Below are 17,142 nucleotides of genomic sequence, written 5' to 3'. Positions count from 1 at the left end.
ACTTATTTCCTATCAATTACACACCCCATGAAGCCTTGTGTAATTGATAGAAAATAAGTCAATTTTGCAGTGGACTACTCCTCTAAAGTGTCCCAATTCAACATTTTTGAACTCTACCAGCCCTATCCTGGGATGATATCATTTGGCGAAATTAGCAGCTCTCTCTTCAAGCTCACAATGTGTTGCATTTTCGGCAAAGATAATTGGCGTAAAGGGACAAAATGAGGGGGCCCAGTATAAAGCCATGGGGGACTCTGGCAAACAAAGTATACACAGGTTAAGCGGTTAAATTACACATGTTGTTTGCAGAGAAGAGACAGTAATATGGCTTCAACTGTAACCATCTCTCTCTTCATTCATTTTCATCAATTCCCCCACACACCAGCCATCCTGTTATCTCTACTATTCTGTAGTCTGGATTGTGGGATAAACACAACAAATTGAGCAGATTTAAAAGAGACAGACAGACAGACAGACAGACAGTGAGAGACAAATGAGCAAAAGAGAGAGATTATAAAGAAGCACTAAAATAGAGACCGAAAAGGAGAGAGACAAATATAGACGGTGACACAGAGAGAACAGTGTTGGGATACAAACACAGAAAAAACAGGCAGAGAGAGAGAGAAAGAGAGAGTGAGAGGGAGGGAGGGAGAGAGTGAGAGAGGGAGGGAGGGAGAGAGAGAGAGAGAGACCCCAGTAAGGAATGAGAATCATGTGCACTGTGCTAGTTGATGACTGTTGGATTAAGTGACAGATGCCCTCTTGTCCCCAGGCTTGAACGGGCTGGTATTAGTGACAACAACACTGCTACTGTCACTATGTTTATGACTCTATAACCATCATCACCACTACTGCTGCTTCTACCACAGCATGACTATTACTGCCACCATTACAACACATACTACTACTATGGCTATAGGGTTTTCATTCATAGATTACGCAAAAGATGAAGTTAAAGGGATATTCCACTTTTAAAAAAAATGTCATTTTATCGTCTACTCAGGCTTTTGTCAGCCCCCCAGACAGTTTTTAAGTTGCTTGATTCAGTATTTGATATTAATTTCATCAGACACACCCCTTCCTATACAAACCCATTATAACTTCAGTTCAAACTACATTTTTAACATGTTAGATTCATCAAAAACACCTGTCCTTGGTTCTGGTGACTCATCCTGCCCTCCTAATACGTGAGGGGCCGTGTTTTTTTGATTACTTTTTTCATTTATATATTAAAAAAATGTATTTAATTTTTTCCATTTTCCCCAAAAAATATACAAAAAATAAATGAGAAGAGTAATTGAAAAAGCACGGTCTCCTCACGTATTAGAAGGACAATATCAGTCACCAGAACCAAGGACGGAGTTTGAAGTTACAATGGGTTTGTATAGGAAGGGGGCGTGTCTGATAAAATTAATATCAAATCAAATATCTAAATACTGAATCAAGCAACTTAAAAACTGTCCGGGGGGGGGGGGCTCACAAAAGCCTGAGCAGACGATAAAATGACCCAATTTTGTTTTTAAAGTGAAATATCCCTTTAAATTTGTAATCGTGACAACCCTACACGCAGGGGGTTGAGTCCTTACAGTTAGGCACCTGAGCCTGGTGGTGTGGAGTCTGGAGGGGATGTTGGTGTGTTGAACGCTGAACTGTCATCTATAAACAGCATTCTCACACAGAGGAGCTCCTCCCCCCCTCCAGGTGGGAGAGAGAGAGCGGTGTGCACACACACACACAGTGCCTGTGATTATATGGCATCATCTGTGGATGTGTTCTGCTGGTATGTGAACTGGTGGGGGTCCAGTCAGTGTGGGGGCTGGCACTGGCAGCCTGCTATTGATCAGTTGATTTAACATGCTTCTCAAAGCATCTGCTCACTATAGTGGTGTGAGGGCTACGGGACGACAGTTCCCTTTGCTTTTGTCCAGCACTGGAATTGTTGTAGCTCAGCAGTTCTCAACCAGTGGTCCTTGAGGGGGTTCCAGGTGGTCCCCAGCTAAATGATGGAGAGTTGGTAACCAAATGGACCCTTATTAGATCTTTAACTCTTGAGAAGGAAAAATGAAACCACGCTCTCAAGAGTTAAATTATTGTTTAACATCTGCATGACTAAATTAGAAAATTGTTATTTTGATCAACGTTTGCCTGTTATCTCTCCTATGGTACAAACATCAATACAGCATGGATGGAATTGTGGACAAAATCTTATCCAATGACAACAAAATGTTCTAAGTCTTGGGTCTGAGAGGCTAAATCTCAAACGGTGGTCCTTGGCTCAAACGCCAAAATAAATAATGGACCTTGATGTGAAAAAGGTTGAAAACCACTGTTGTAGCCGATCAGAAACAGGAGAGGATTGATTGTAAAATGTGTGTGAAGACTCCTGATAGCTGCGTGGTGCATAATCTGAACACCCCCCACACACACACACACACACACACACACCCCCCACCTCCCTGGAATGCCATCTGCATGGCCCTGCTGCTCATCACCTCTGATTCAGCACAGGGAGCGCTGGGGTTGACGTCATCCTCCGTTCTAATGAGAACAGCATGTTTTTACCGTCTCACCTTCGTCCCCTTTTATAGGAGACATTATGAGACATCATAATCGTTGCTGTCGTCGGGCAGAAACCTCTTATATCCATATTTTTTGTGTGTTTTTTTTTCTCGTAAATTAACGCCCCTACTTGATAATACTACAGCTTCACACAAAAAGCATCAACATTTTCAAGCTCTAAACCAAGGGGTCTTCAACGTTTTCAGGCCAAGGACCCCCTAGCTGAGCGAGAGATGAAGCAGCCAGGGACCCCCTCTATATTGTATAAAATTGTGTTTCAGATTACTTTTTTTTGTTGTTTACTAGGTCTGCTCTTTTTTCCCCTCTACACCTATACCTCTTTGCCAAAAATAGCCGATCTACAAGCTCACAACGCCTCGCAGCGCGAGGCGTTGTGAGCTTGTAGATCTGCTATTTTTGGCTTAAGTTATCCTCAGAAAAGGGATGCTAGGGTTCAAGTGGTTAAGGGGGGAAAAAAAATCACATCACACAAAGATTTGGCGGACCCCCTGTAGTAACTCTGAGGACCCCCGAGGGGTCCCGGACCCCTTGTTGAAGACCCCTTGCTCTAAACATTTTGAGCTCGTTTTCAGCTTGTCGATCTACATTGAATTAGAATCCTGAAAAGTACCAGTTTTTTGGACATATGAGGTTTCCACCCGACAGAGAGGATATACTGTACTGTACACTGCCCTGCACTGGACACACACACACACGCACGGGTTAGAGTCTAACCGTTAGACTCATTTCTTGTACAGTATGTGTGTCTATTTTTGATCTGCCATTGTTTTTGAAAGGCTGAGAGCCAGGGCACACAATGGACAGCGTACTGTGTGAGAGTGCATTATGACAATAAACTTGGTCACTAATGGAAAAACAACAAACGACTATAATGTCCCTTCAAATGCATGAGATAAACATTGTAAAACAAGAAATGAATAAATAAAAATGTTATATATATATAAATAAAAATGATTTTTTGAAAAATCTTGAAAATGTGTGCAAATCTTTGAATATACATAATATCTTTTTTTACTCAATCTTTGCTTCTTGGGGTCCCTGGAACATAATATTCTGAGATGGGGTTCCGCGGCCCTTGACCACTGATATAGCAACACAGGTTTTTCAGAAAAACGTCATTTTTAGAACCGGCCTCAGGTCCTAATGGGTTATTTTTTGTGATGTTCCATCGGTGCTGTGATGATGTGGACCATACTGTATATGTATATGATGTGGACCATATGTGATGTGGACCATAATGTGATGTGGACCACATGGCCCATGTGACATGGGCCATGAAACCCGTACAAGCCCCACAGTGGAATCTCAAAGCTGCATGTCTGTCACACCAAAACAAGGGCTGCTTCTTATTTGTGAGGCCTGTGGTGAAAGGTTAGCTTTCATTACGCTAACGACGCGCTAAAGGACCCACACACATAAATAAACAGTGTGTGAGTGAATAAGGATTTATGAACAGAGGGAGAGAGTACCGCTTCTCAACGCGAGTTCCGGGGACCACAAGGGGTCCACCATGGACCTTTACGGGTCTGTAGCTCTGTGAGTGCACAAATGGAACCAATTTTGTGTGTGTAGAGTACACTCAGAGTTAAATTATTATTGAGGATTTTACAGGGTCCCAGAGATAGGGATGTGACGATATCAAAATGATACGTCACGATTCATGTGGCAAAAATAATTGTGATTAACAATATTATCGCGATAATAAAAATATGCTTAAAACTTAAAATGGCACTTTTGTTAATCACTTGAACCCCCAGCATCCCTATTCTGGGGGGAACGTGTTGTGAGCTTGTAGATTTGCTATTTTTTGGCAAATCGATTTGTGGAGAGTGAAATAAGAGCGTACGAAATGCGCTCTTTACATTTTATTTGATCAAATGGGGGTCCATGGCCTAAAATGCATATTAAACTGGGGGTCCTTGAAATAAAAAACTTTGTGAATCAATGAGGTTTCCCAAAACTTTCTTGAACATCTTGAAAGTGTTTGCGGCCCACCCACACACTTGTCAGTGGTGCTCCAACTTTTTCATGTCAAGGAAGGACCACCCACAATTACATGTATTTGGCCACGGACCCCCCATCTCAAAATATTTTGTTCCAGGGACCCCCCCCCCCCAGAAGCAAACATCTTAGTTAAAAAATACATGTATTAAAAGATTTGCACAATTTTTCACGCTTTTTCAAAAACAGCAGATCTACAAGCTCATGGCGCGGCACTATATCTGCTATTTTTGAACAGCCAAAGAAATCTTAAAAACGACATTACATTACATTACATTACATTACAGTCATTTAGCAGACGCTTTTATCCAAAGCGACTTACAATAAGTGTATTCAACATAGGTAGGGAACGAAAACTACTAATCACCAGAAGTCTTAAGTGCATTTCCTGCAAAAAACAAGCAACCAAGAGTATACCTAGCGCTAAGGTAAAAGTGCAATATATCAGCTACCTACTTTCTTAAACAGATGAGACAAAATAGCAAAATCAAATGAGCACGAGCTCAGACAAATAAGTGTATCGACTAAACAAGATCCAATAAAACAATACAAAACTAAAACAAGAGTTCGTACAACTAGTTAACAACAAGTAGGCCAGGCAAAGAGGAAGGGTAGTGTTTCCTGAAGAGGTGGGTTTTCAGCCTGCGGCGAAAGATGGGCAGTGACTCTGCTGTCCTGACTTCAGTGGGAAGTTCATTCCACCACTGTGGGGCCAGAACAGAAAAAAGTCGTGACCGTGTCGATCGACCAGAAGGACCCCTGAGTGACGAGGCAATCAGTCGCCCCGAGGTGGCAGACCGAGGTGGTCGGGCAGGGGTGTAGGCATCAACCATAGCCCGGAGGTAGGAAGGAGCCGTTCCTTTCACTGCCCTATAGGCTAGCACCAAGGTTTTAAACTGGATCCGAGCTGCTACGGGGAGCCAGTGTAGAGAACGGAGAAGGATAGTTGTGTGGGAGAAGGATAGTTGTGTGGGAGAACGACAACAGATGCGTTCCCGGTCCTAATGGGTTAATGTTACTTTATCCTTAAAATCCCAATTATTTGGGGGGCCCCACTTGCTATATCCTCACGGCCCACCAGCGGACCCCGGCCCACATGTTGGGAATCGCTGAGCAAGAGGAACAAGAGCAGCAGAGAACCAGAGGGAGATGATGAAGGAATAAGACTGGAGGAGGATGAAGACGGGCAGAGATGGAGGGGGCGGGCTGGCTGCCTGCAGGGGGAAAACCAACATCCTCTACTGAATACAGCTGTCTTTATTGGCCACCGATCAACAGAGAGGTACGCTGAGACAGCCAATGAACAGCCACCTTCTTTATCTACTGTACATTCCAACGGTGGGAAGAAACTAACTACATTTACTGAAGTACTGCACTTATTTATGTACAATGGTAATTTTACCAATTACCAACAACAAAGTCTTATGCACACCTGACCTGACCTCTCAAGAAAAGATTTGTCGGTAGCAGGCCACGCTTTACCTAATCAAATGTAGTGGGTGGGATTTACATCTGTGCGTTCCCACTGGGAACAAACCCAAACTCATTTAACAATAGCGTCCTCGGAGCCGACAAAACCACGGAAAGTTACTAACATTTTAACTTGCTCTTTCATCATAGAAACAAGTGGGCTTGTAACCAAAACGATCCATGTTCTTTGGGAGAAATGGTGTTAAGTGTTCTGTGGAGAAATATTGTTGTTAGTGGGAATGAAAACATAGGCTCACCACCGGAAGAGGAGGGCTGAGGGCAGAGACCAAACACCGGTTTTTCAGTCTTTGTCAGTCTATTTAATCACTCCCCCCAGAGTCAAATGCAAAGGTGAAAAACGCTGGGGCCGCTGTTTTTCCTTTTTATTTGACGATGGGTAGAACAGTGGCTCTCAAATATTTTCGGCTAAGGGTACCCTGTAAATAACCTTTTCATCCACGGCACCCCTGAATCACCCCTGAATTATACATTATATATCATATTACGGTAGGTAAATATGTAAATCTTTCCCCCTAAGCTACAAGTATGTCACAACGAAAACAATATCCGTTCCCATTAGGACAGATTGAAAATAACTTTAACTTCTTGAACCACAGCATCCCTAATCTGGGGGAAACATTAGCCCAAAAAAAAGCTGATCTACAAGCTCACAACACGTCGCAACATCTCGCAAGGCGACGCGTTGTGAGCTTGGAGATCTGCTGATTTTCAGTGAAGAGATTTGGCGTAGATGGAAAAAGAATGCATCGAGTACTGTGCATCTCAGGTATAGAAGGTCTAAGTGGTTAAACTGAAGTGATATTGATGAATTCCAAATATCAAAGTACTCTGCGGCACCCCTGGACTTGTGTCACGGCACCCACTTTGAGAAACCCTGGCGTAGAATACAATAAAACGAACCACACATCGTCTAACACTTGCACAATAAGGACAACTTAATTTAGGCAACGTTTCGATCAATAGACCTTCTTCAGGCATTAAATATTTAAAAAAAGGAAAATATTGGCCCGAACGATTGGCGTAACCGTCTGAGCACCTATAGGCTGGTAATCCAGCCTGACAGTCAGCGTGTCGCGGGTTTGACTCCCGATCCCGACAGCCTTTGCTACATGTCACTCCCCATCTCTCTCTCTCCCCATTTCCTGTCAGCCTACTGTCCTATCAATAAAGGCATAAAAGCCAAAAAAATATCAAAAAAGAAAAAAAGGTAAATAGTGCACTTTTAACTCCACCACAATTTTTTTGGACAGCTTTAGTTTAGCAAGCAATTTGTTTTGGAAGAAATCTGTATGAGTAACAAAAAGTGTTTTTCAATGAAATTGCAAAAAAGGCAGACACTCTGGTGAGGCAGAAAAGAGACATGGCCTATAGGGGAGGTTACATCATGATCCAAGGACTCCGGGGGGAAAAAAACACCCAAAAAGATCTCCGACCTACTGTTCAACAGTAAAAGGCCTACACGTAAAGTGGGGCGTGTATAGCGCCACCATGACGCCGATTTGAAAACTAAGCAAGGTGAGACTTCCTTGGTCTACTGGCAAGACAGACAGACAACAGGGAGACAGAAAACATGATCTCAGAAATAAAACAGTGTGCCGTTATGGACATACAGACCCTGGCTATAGAGTACAGTATGTAGGCTACAATCAGACAGATCTAAGGCAATGGTTCTCAACCTTTTCAGGCTGTGACCCCTCAAAATAATCATATTTGAACTGGGGACCCCCCACCCTGACAAGCACTGGGAATGTAGGTGATAAGGCATTCAATTTTGACTCGGTTCCACAGATTTATTGTGAAGATAGACAATCTTGTCTATCTTCTATCTCCTATTTCTTATAATATTTGACAATTTGGCCAATGTTTGACCAGTTTTTATAGAATTGTTTGTTTTCTTTTTTAAGTCCTTAAAATTGTCACTTCACTGTCATCTGGAAACCCCTCCCCAAAAGAATCATGTGGGGACCCCCAGACTCACAGGTTGAGAACCATTGGTCTAAAGGTTACAGGCACTGACTGTCCTCTGTACCCAGAAGGCAGACAGCTAGACTGTGGGCTGAATAGAGCACAGACAAGACAGGTCAGCTGTCACCTATTGAAGTGTGATGGGGAATTACTGTTGCGGTAAATGAGTCACTGCTACTGTAGCTACTGTAGGCTAGCAGGTCCCTCTTGGCTATCATTAAGTAGCCTTTCTGTGTCCAGACTCAGCACTCCAGAGAAAGTGTTTCTTTCATGGCAGAGTGCTCTGGATATCAGAATGAAGAATGCCCAGAGGGTTTTCCAAGGTTTGCACGGAACACTTGGTTTTTGAAGCACTTGGTTTGATCACAGCGTAATCAGCGTTATTAGTACAAATAAATAACCTACTGTAACTCAGCCAACCTTCTGCGGATCAAGGCCGAGATTTCCCTCTATATACCAGCAGTTATCAGCCACTGTAGTAGTGTAGTGTGGTGGTGTTTACCTGCAGACACACACTGCCCTGTCGCTGTATTTTGGTGATTTGTTTTGGTAGAGACGGGGATGTTTAAACTCTTAAGCGTTTTGCCAAATATTTGGGGGCCCACTTGCTTCAGCCCACACAGGCTGGGAATCGCTGGCCTAGCTGAAATAACAGATATAATGAATGGCAGACACCAAATCCTTGTGACTGCTCTAGCAGCAGATCTTGGATGGCGATCCTGCTCTCAGGAGAAAGGGTTAGGAGGAGTGTGTGGGTGCAATCAGACTCTCCTCTGCCATGTTTGTTGATGTTTTGGGTTTTTTGTCCCGCCTCTTCCTCGGTGTTGATTGGTCGCTTGAAATAAGTGCCACGCAATCTCTAAAAGTTTAACTGTTTTCTACTGGGCACTCCGCCTAAAAACGACAGGTGCCGAGAGCACCGAAAAGACAAGGCACGTTGCTGGGAAGAGGAGCGCTCTTAGCGAGTTTTTACCTTAGAAAATGCATGGCAGAATGGAGCTGGTAGCTCAAATAAACAACCTTCTTTTGTGGACAGAGGCCCTCAGGCGACAGTACAAACTATTAAGGCCGTCTTTGGATATATGTCAGTCAAATGTCATCACAGTAAAAAAGGCTTGCTAGCAGAATGCTTGCTGTGCACACAAAGCTGACTTCTGGCTCTATTTCTTTCTTATTTTACCATTAATTAATAAACAATTATTAAACAATACAGGAAGTATAAAGAAGAGAGGTGATGTAATTATTCAATAAGGTATTCTGTAAAGAAAAAGAGCAGTTAACTGTGATTGTCATAGGCAAAAATACACAAGACTTGTCACTCAACTTATCAGACCTATAAATGTCAACCAAACCCAAACTCTAATGACATACGTATATATAAACACACAGTCACACCAACATACTGAGTTGTAATTTAACTCTGACTATTAAAAGACTCATTCCAAGAGTAGAGCAATTCAGAGAGTTATAGAACCCAAATTTAATTTGTTTTAAATGTGTTTTTGTGTAGCCTACCTGTCATGATTTATGACTTCATCTGCTTGACCCAGCACACACGTGTATCTACGTAAGCATATTGATATCAATATGCTTACGTAGATGCACATGTGTGTGTGCTGGGTCAAGCAGATGAGGTCATAAATCATGACACTACCTGTTGTTTACTGCTTTGGCTCTAAGGGTGCTTCATCTCAATGGACCTGTAAGGATCCATCATTTTGTACACTTTCAGAGTTACAGCCACATAAGGGTCCATTTTGGTTCGGGGGGGGGGCCCTGGAATCCCCTCCTCAAGGACCCCTGGGGGTCCCCGTACCCTACTTGAGAACCGCCGCTGTAACCTATGCCAAAGCACAGAATGCATCAATCAAACACACACACGGGTCCATTTGGTTCCTAACTATCTAGAATGCATGTGTGGGACCCCCTGGAACCCCCTCAAGGACCCCACACCAAGAACCACCGCTGTAACCATCAGTCCAGTAGACCTAAGGGTACCAAAAGGCACAGATTTGTATGAATCTCTCTCTCTCACACATACACTTCTACCTATCTAGGGGCTGGGGGACCCCCTGGAACCGCCCCAATGACCCCCACTTTGACAACCACACCACCAGTCCAGTAGGTAGACCTATACATACACCAAAAGCACAGATTGCATCAACAACTCTCTCTCACACACACACACACACACACACACACACACACACACACACACACACACACACACACACACACACACACACACACACACATCTTGGGGGACCCCCTGGAACCCCCTCAAAGACCCCCACTTTGACAACCATTGCATGCATTGCATCAACCACCCCACACACACACTTCACTATAGTCCACCTACCGGAACCCTGCGTGGAACATGTACATCCTGGGGCCCCCTGGACCTCCTCCGCCTCCTCCTCCTCCTCCGTACCTAGGCGACGTGCTGAAGAGGAAATCCTTCTTGATGGACACGTAGCTGATGAGCGACAGGACGAGCAGAGCCACGCTGAACATGACGAGCCCCAGGGCGCTGGCCAGACGCACCATCCTGCTGCCCTGAGCCACCGGGCCGAGCCGCGCACATGCCCGGCGTGCGAGGGAGAGGAGACCCGCCGAGGAGGAGGAAGAGGAATAGGAGGAGGCGGCAGAGGACAGCACGGAGGACAGGAACCGCATCCAAATAAAGAGAGAAGGAGGCGATGAGAAGGAGAAGGCTATGATATGGACGATCAGGACAGATTTAGATTAGATAGGACCGAGTCACAGCAGAGCGTTACACCCGAAGAGAGACCGCATTCTAAAAAGAATCGTGAGAGAGCTGAGGACAGAGAGCTGAGAGAGAGAATGAGAGAGAGACGCCGGCTGGAAAATAAAGACAGATGGAGGAGAGGAGAGAGAGCGAGAGATAGAGGGAGGGAGGGGGGATGGACACAAAATGACGGTAAACGGAAGACTCGCCCTTAAACACGCCCGCCCCCATTGTTTTTTTTGTTTTGTTTTCGTGGACCGCTCGCCCCCAGCGGCTCTTGTGTTATTGTGTTTTTACTGAGGATTAATGTTAGAAATAAGTTCAGGTTTATAGGCATAGTTTCACTGAGGTTACGTTTAGGAATAAGGTTAGGTTTTGGCTTAGTTTACCTTGTATTGAACTGTATACTTCCCTGTGCTTGACTTTACAAGCTGTTAAAGTATTCAATCAATAATTAATCAATCAATCAATCAATCAATCAGGTTATGTTAAGGAATAAGGTTAGGTTAAACCGTTTAGGCATAGTTTTACTGAGGTTACTTTTAGGAGTACCTGGTGGCGACCGTTCCGAGGTTGCCAGGGGGCGACTGTGTTTTGGGGCGAGCGTTTTGCCATTCAATATGACTACATGAGGGGAGGACGTACGGTACGGTACGTCGGAGGAGGAACGATCAGAAAATGCGCAAAAAAACCCCGAACATCCATTCAACGCATTTGATTTACGGAGTTTACGTAGCGGATGTTATATCAAGCGGTGGAGGGGGGAGAGAGAGAGCGAGAGAGAAAGAGAGCGAGAGAGACTGTCAGAGAGAATATATTGGCAGCAGCAAGCTATAACAGAAAGTTGTTAAGTGGCATCTATTTATAATAGTTTATCTGTGTCAAGGAGCTGCTATATTTAAATGGTTATAATACACTCTGACTGTGACAGTGTGGAGACAAGCCCCGCCCCCTTTGAGCAGTGAGCAGACAGAGAGAGGCAGACAGACAGACAGATCAGTGACAGATGATGTCAGGTCCTGAAAACCTCTGTCTGTTGTCACAGACAATGTTGGAAAGTAACTAGCAGTGGTGGAAAAAGTACTCAAACGTTTTGCTGAAGTAAAAGTATCAATACTGTAATGTAGAAGTACTCTGTTACAAGAAAAAGTCTCTTGAGTGAAAGTACAAAAGTATTGGTATCAAAATGTCTTTTAAGTATCAAAAGTAAAAGTACTAACATGTTTGAAAATAGCAGATCTACAAGCTCACAACGCCCCATCAACATATGTTGTTCCAAGGATACCCCAGAAGCAAAGATTTGAGTTAAAAATGTTGTTTTCAAAAATATATATATATTCAAAGATTTTCACAAATGTTCAAGATTTTTCAAAAATCTACAATCTCATAGCGCGGCACTCAGTGCCGTGCTATGAGCGTGTAGATCTGCTATTTTTGAATAGCCAAAGTATAACACAATGGTTATAGCTCAAATCCAAAATGACAAGCAGAACATGCAGCTGTTAGCTGGGGACCCCTTTGGAACCCCCTAAAGGACCCCCACATCGAGAACGATCCCCCCACAAGTTCAGAGGAAGGCTGCAAACAATGCACGTAGGATAGAATTAGGCCAATACCCATGAATTATTAAAATTCAAAAGAGGGCAAAGCAATTTTAGAATCACCTACTCAGTAACAGACACCCAGTATACAGCCATTAAAAAAAGCCCTGCAGAGCCAACTGCCAAGAACACAATCCCCTTACTCAACTGCTCCTGACACTCAACTCACACACATTCTTGCACTCTGGCACTGAAGCTCCATGATAAAGTAGGTACATTTGGTGATAGCCTGGCATTAAGAATGGGCTGACACAGAGAGGACAGGATATGACAACTCATGCACACAAAATAAACTAAGATGACACTCCCTCACCATAATAAATACAGTGTCACCAGTGAAGAAGGATTGCCCTATCCCCTGGGAGAACGTGCCTGCTGCTCTGCATAGTAAATAGTGCACTCACTTACTCTATATAATGCCTATATATCCAAAGTGCATTCAATTCTCACTCATAATTTACAATTTCAATTAAGGCATTTAGCAGATGCTCTTAATCCAGAGCCACTTACAGTAAGCAAGGTAAACACGAGGGAATACATCAAATGCATAGAAATCTAAGATCATATAGGTAAACCAAGAACCTATCAACCGTCTAAACAGTATAATATAAAAAAAGAAATAATCTGTACATTCTAACTATACAAACTATAGGATGCCAGGTCAACAAATGAAACTGGCATCTGTCTACATAACATGCTATCTAAATTACATTTTAGCCTTTGCATAAGGCTGCAAGGTCATCAAGGTTAGGGCAAGTGCTACTGGCTAAGGTGGAATCTGAAGAGGTGAGTCTTCAGATTGTGGCGGAAGATTGGGAGTGAGTCTGCAGTTCTAAGAGCAATGGGGAGTTCGTTCCACAGTTTGGGAGCCAGCTGGGAGAAGAGTGGGACGGGTGGAGCGTTGTCCCGGATGTTTTAGGGAAGGTTCTGACAGCTTCCCCTGTGTAAGCTGATCTGAGTGAGCGGGAGGGGTTGTAGGGTTGGATCAGGCTTTGAAGATATGCCATACCTTTGGTTGCTTTGTAGGCCAACATCTGTGTTTTTTTTACTCTGTGCGGGCAGTAACTGGGAGCTAATGGAGGGAGCGGAGAAGGGGGGAGACATATTGTGAACATATTGGCTGGTTGAAGACCAAGCGTGCGGCGGCATTCTGGATCATTTGGAGGGGCTTAGGTGCACATATCCGGTAGGATATGATGCTTTGGGTTTTTTCTGATGCTCCTTGCAGAAGAAAAGAAAGACAAATAAAGCCATCTTGAATCTCCTGAGCCACTGCCACAGTAGCTGAGCTCAACTCATACTTAAGTCTGTCAAGTATGATGAGGACTGTGTGTGTGTGTGTGTGTGTGTGTGTGTGTGTGTGTGTGTGTGTGTGTGTGTGTGTGTGTGTGTGTGCGTGTGTGCGTGCGTGCGTGTGTGGTGGTTATGTATAAAATTATAATATGAAATATCTAATACTTCAGCATTACAAATGTAACAATTGTCCCATCTAAATTGCACTGAAGTTGAGAGGGTGTGAGGTAGAGGGAGAGAGTCCACACCGCCATGATGGAGGATAAATTAAGAGAGAGAGAGAGAGAGCGAGGGAGGGAGTGAGAGAGAGAGAGAGAGAGAGAGAGTGAGAGAGGACACAGAGAGGTCATGTTTACATCCGGTGTGTTTCGTAACCCAGATATGTAGGACAGCCAGACTGCGGTAGCAGCAGTGTTTATGTAAAGGTGTTGGTTGGTGCTGCTGGTGACGGGTGGTTCACAGAGAAACCCACAGTATGAATGGACACCCTTATGGGTCCACTTTTACACTCAGAGTTACATTAACACTCAGGATTTTGTTGGGCTGCTGGATAGCAATCATAGTGGGATTGTTCACTTTTATCCTTCCGTCTTTCTCTTTCTCTCTCTCCCCCTCTCACACGCACATCCAAAGTGCATTAAATTCTCTCTCTCACACATGCGCGTGCACACACACACACACACACACACACACACACACACACACACACACACACACACACACACACACACACACACAAGTTTGGGACAATGCCATTCACCATAACATGATGTGGATAACCTCACCTACTGACACAAAAATGTTACCAAAGCTTTGCAGCAAATGGACTGAGCTTACAGTATACTGTACTATATGTACTGTACAGTATGTAATGTTCCAGGAGAAGCTGTGTCAGATGTAGTCTATCTATACCAGGTGCAGCTATAGTAGAACGCAGTGGTTGAAAAAGTACTCAAATGTTGTAAGTAAGTAAGCTTTGCCGAGCTCTGAGGCCCATAGGGCAGGAGCCTATCTCTTGTTTCCTTCGCACGAGGCAGCTTGTTGTACAAGTAAACCCCCTGGACATGACGCTAGTACAGGGGTCTTCAACGTTTTCAGGCCAAGGACCCCCTAGCTGAGTGAGAGATGAAGCAGGGACCCCCTTTATAGGCCTATTGTATAAAATTGTGTTTCAGATAAACCTTTGCTGCTCTTTTTTCCCCCTCTACACCTACAGTATAACTAGCCAAAAATAGCAGATCTACAAGCTCACAACGCCTCGCAGCGCGAGGCGTTGTGAGCTTGTAGAGCTGCTATTTTTGGCAAAAGTTCTCCTCAGAAAAGGGATGCTAGGGTTCAGTTAATGTAAAAAAAAGAAATATCACACAAATATTTGGGGGACCCCCTGTATTAACTCTGAGGACCCCCTAGGGGTCCTGGACCCCCTGTTGAAGACCCCTGCACTAGTATGTCACAGGGACTTACCCCAATCCAACCCTTGATGCTGAGTGCCAAGCAGGGAGGCACTGGATCCCATTATTAGAGTCTTAGGTTAGGTATGACCCGGCCGGGGGTCGAACCCCGACCTCCCCGTCTCAAGGCAGACACTCTAACGGCCACTGAGCTCAAAGGCTACTGAGCTCAAAATGTTGTAGATTTTGATTATAAAACATACATTAACCACTGGAATGGGACATTCTGCATTGCCTAATGCAGTACTTTCTACTTTTGGTACTTTAAGTATATTTGGATATACCAATACTTTTATACTTTTCCTCAAGTAAATATAGAATTCCGGACTTTTACTAACAGAGTATTTCTACATTGCAGTATTGATACTTTTACTTAAAACAATTTGAGTGCTTTTTCCACCACTGTATGTAGGGCAGCATCAGAGGAATTGTGCCGTGCAGTTAGAGCTGTTATATTAACAACTCATTTTATATATGTCAAATCTTTATGTTCTTCAGTGGGAGAAATCTGGTTACAATAAGTATATTGCCGCTGTTGGGGTGGAAATGTCCAAAAGAGTCATACGACAAAGTATAAAACAGGTCAATCATTTATGAAAAAAAAAAATCGTTAAAAGATGAAATACAATACAAGGTTTCTTTCTGCCTGACAGCGATGATACTAGTATAAGTGAAAGCTCTTATTTTGAAGATCAGATTGTGTCACTCATTACCAGACTCATACAGTGTAGGTCATTGGTTCTCAAAGTGGGGTATGGGGACCCCCAGTGGTCCTTGGGGGGGTGGGTACCAGGGGGTCCCCAGCAAAAGTACTTAATATAGCGTCACAATCATTTTAACCACTTTAACTATTATTTTATACCATAGCTATTCAAAAATAGCAGATCTACAAGCTCATAGCACGGCACAGAGTGCCGCGCTATCAGCTTGTATATCTGCTATTTTTGAAAAATCTTGAAAATGCGTGCAAATCTTTGAATATATGTAAAAAAAATGTAAGCAAACATTTTTAACTAAAATGTTTGCTTCTGGGGGGGTCCCTGGAACAATGTTTTTGAGATGGGGGACCGTGGCCAAATCCATGATAATTTTGGGTTCCTTGACAAAAAGTGCAAGAACCACACGATGGATGTATTCGGATCCTTGCAAACTGGCCCCTGTTCAATGTATTGACCTGTATAATTAGCTAATTAACGGTCCAGGTTGTGGGCCTATAAATCAGTGGACACTTAATGGAGTTGGAACAATACATGTTCAGGAGGGAGAGACCATCTGTTATTTTCACTACTTCTTAAATATTATTTTTTCTAATTCATAGAATTTCTTGGGAATAAAAAAAAAGATGCATTCATGACATTTCTTTCTGTATTTAATGTATGAAAATGTGTGCATTTTGGGGAATTATAATTATAAATTAATATTTATTTTTGAAAAAAATAACAATTCAAATCTAAATATAAGAAACCAAAAATAAGGGGATATTTACTTGTCCACGACCCAAACTTTGGTCCCGACCCACTGTTTGGGAAACAGTATAGCGCTTAAGTGGCTTTTTTTTTTACACTGAAAGAACTGGTGATTTGGGCCATAAACTATAAGTGGGTGATTTGCTCTGATGGCCACCATGTAATATGGTTGTGTATCAAATTTAATTAAAAGTTTTATGATTTTATTAGAATATGAAAGAATTTTTACTATAACTCAGTGGGTACAGTAATTAAGTATATTTATGGGTAGTCATCTTTGGATGGAGACGCATTACATTATTTTGCATTTCATTACCTGAGACCTGGAACAATCTGTAAAATAATAAACTGTTGGGTCGAAAAGGTCAAGGTCGCAATCACCACATTAACCACATTAACCACTTCAGCCCTATATCGGCCATTTGCGTCGCATAGCGACGCATTGTGAGCTTGTAGATCGGCTATTTTCAGAAGATTTGTATACATTTGAAAACTTGAAATGGGACATTTTGTATAATGAGTACTTTTACTTTCGGTACTTTAAG

At 43.1% G+C, this 17,142-nt stretch overlaps 1 protein-coding gene across 1 annotated transcript in view; it reads right to left on the bottom strand.

The window, feature by feature from the left end:
* Positions 1-10,808, bottom strand: part of st8sia3 (ST8 alpha-N-acetyl-neuraminide alpha-2,8-sialyltransferase 3) — a 36,398-nt gene extending 25,590 nt beyond the window's left edge. The window contains exon 1 of the mRNA XM_084046196.1: positions 10,397-10,808. Coding sequence (XP_083902322.1) covers positions 10,397-10,713 — 317 coding nt within the window. The 5' untranslated portion in view covers positions 10,714-10,808. The remainder of the gene's footprint in view (positions 1-10,396) is intronic.
* Between the last annotated feature and the right edge of the window lie 6,334 nt (positions 10,809-17,142).

Source organism: Gymnoscopelus microlampas (assembly GCF_963454915.1).
Source record: "Gymnoscopelus microlampas genome assembly, chromosome: 21".
Lineage (NCBI taxonomy): Eukaryota > Metazoa > Chordata > Actinopteri > Myctophiformes > Myctophidae > Gymnoscopelus > Gymnoscopelus microlampas.
This window is presented reverse-complemented; position numbering and strand designations above follow the sequence as displayed.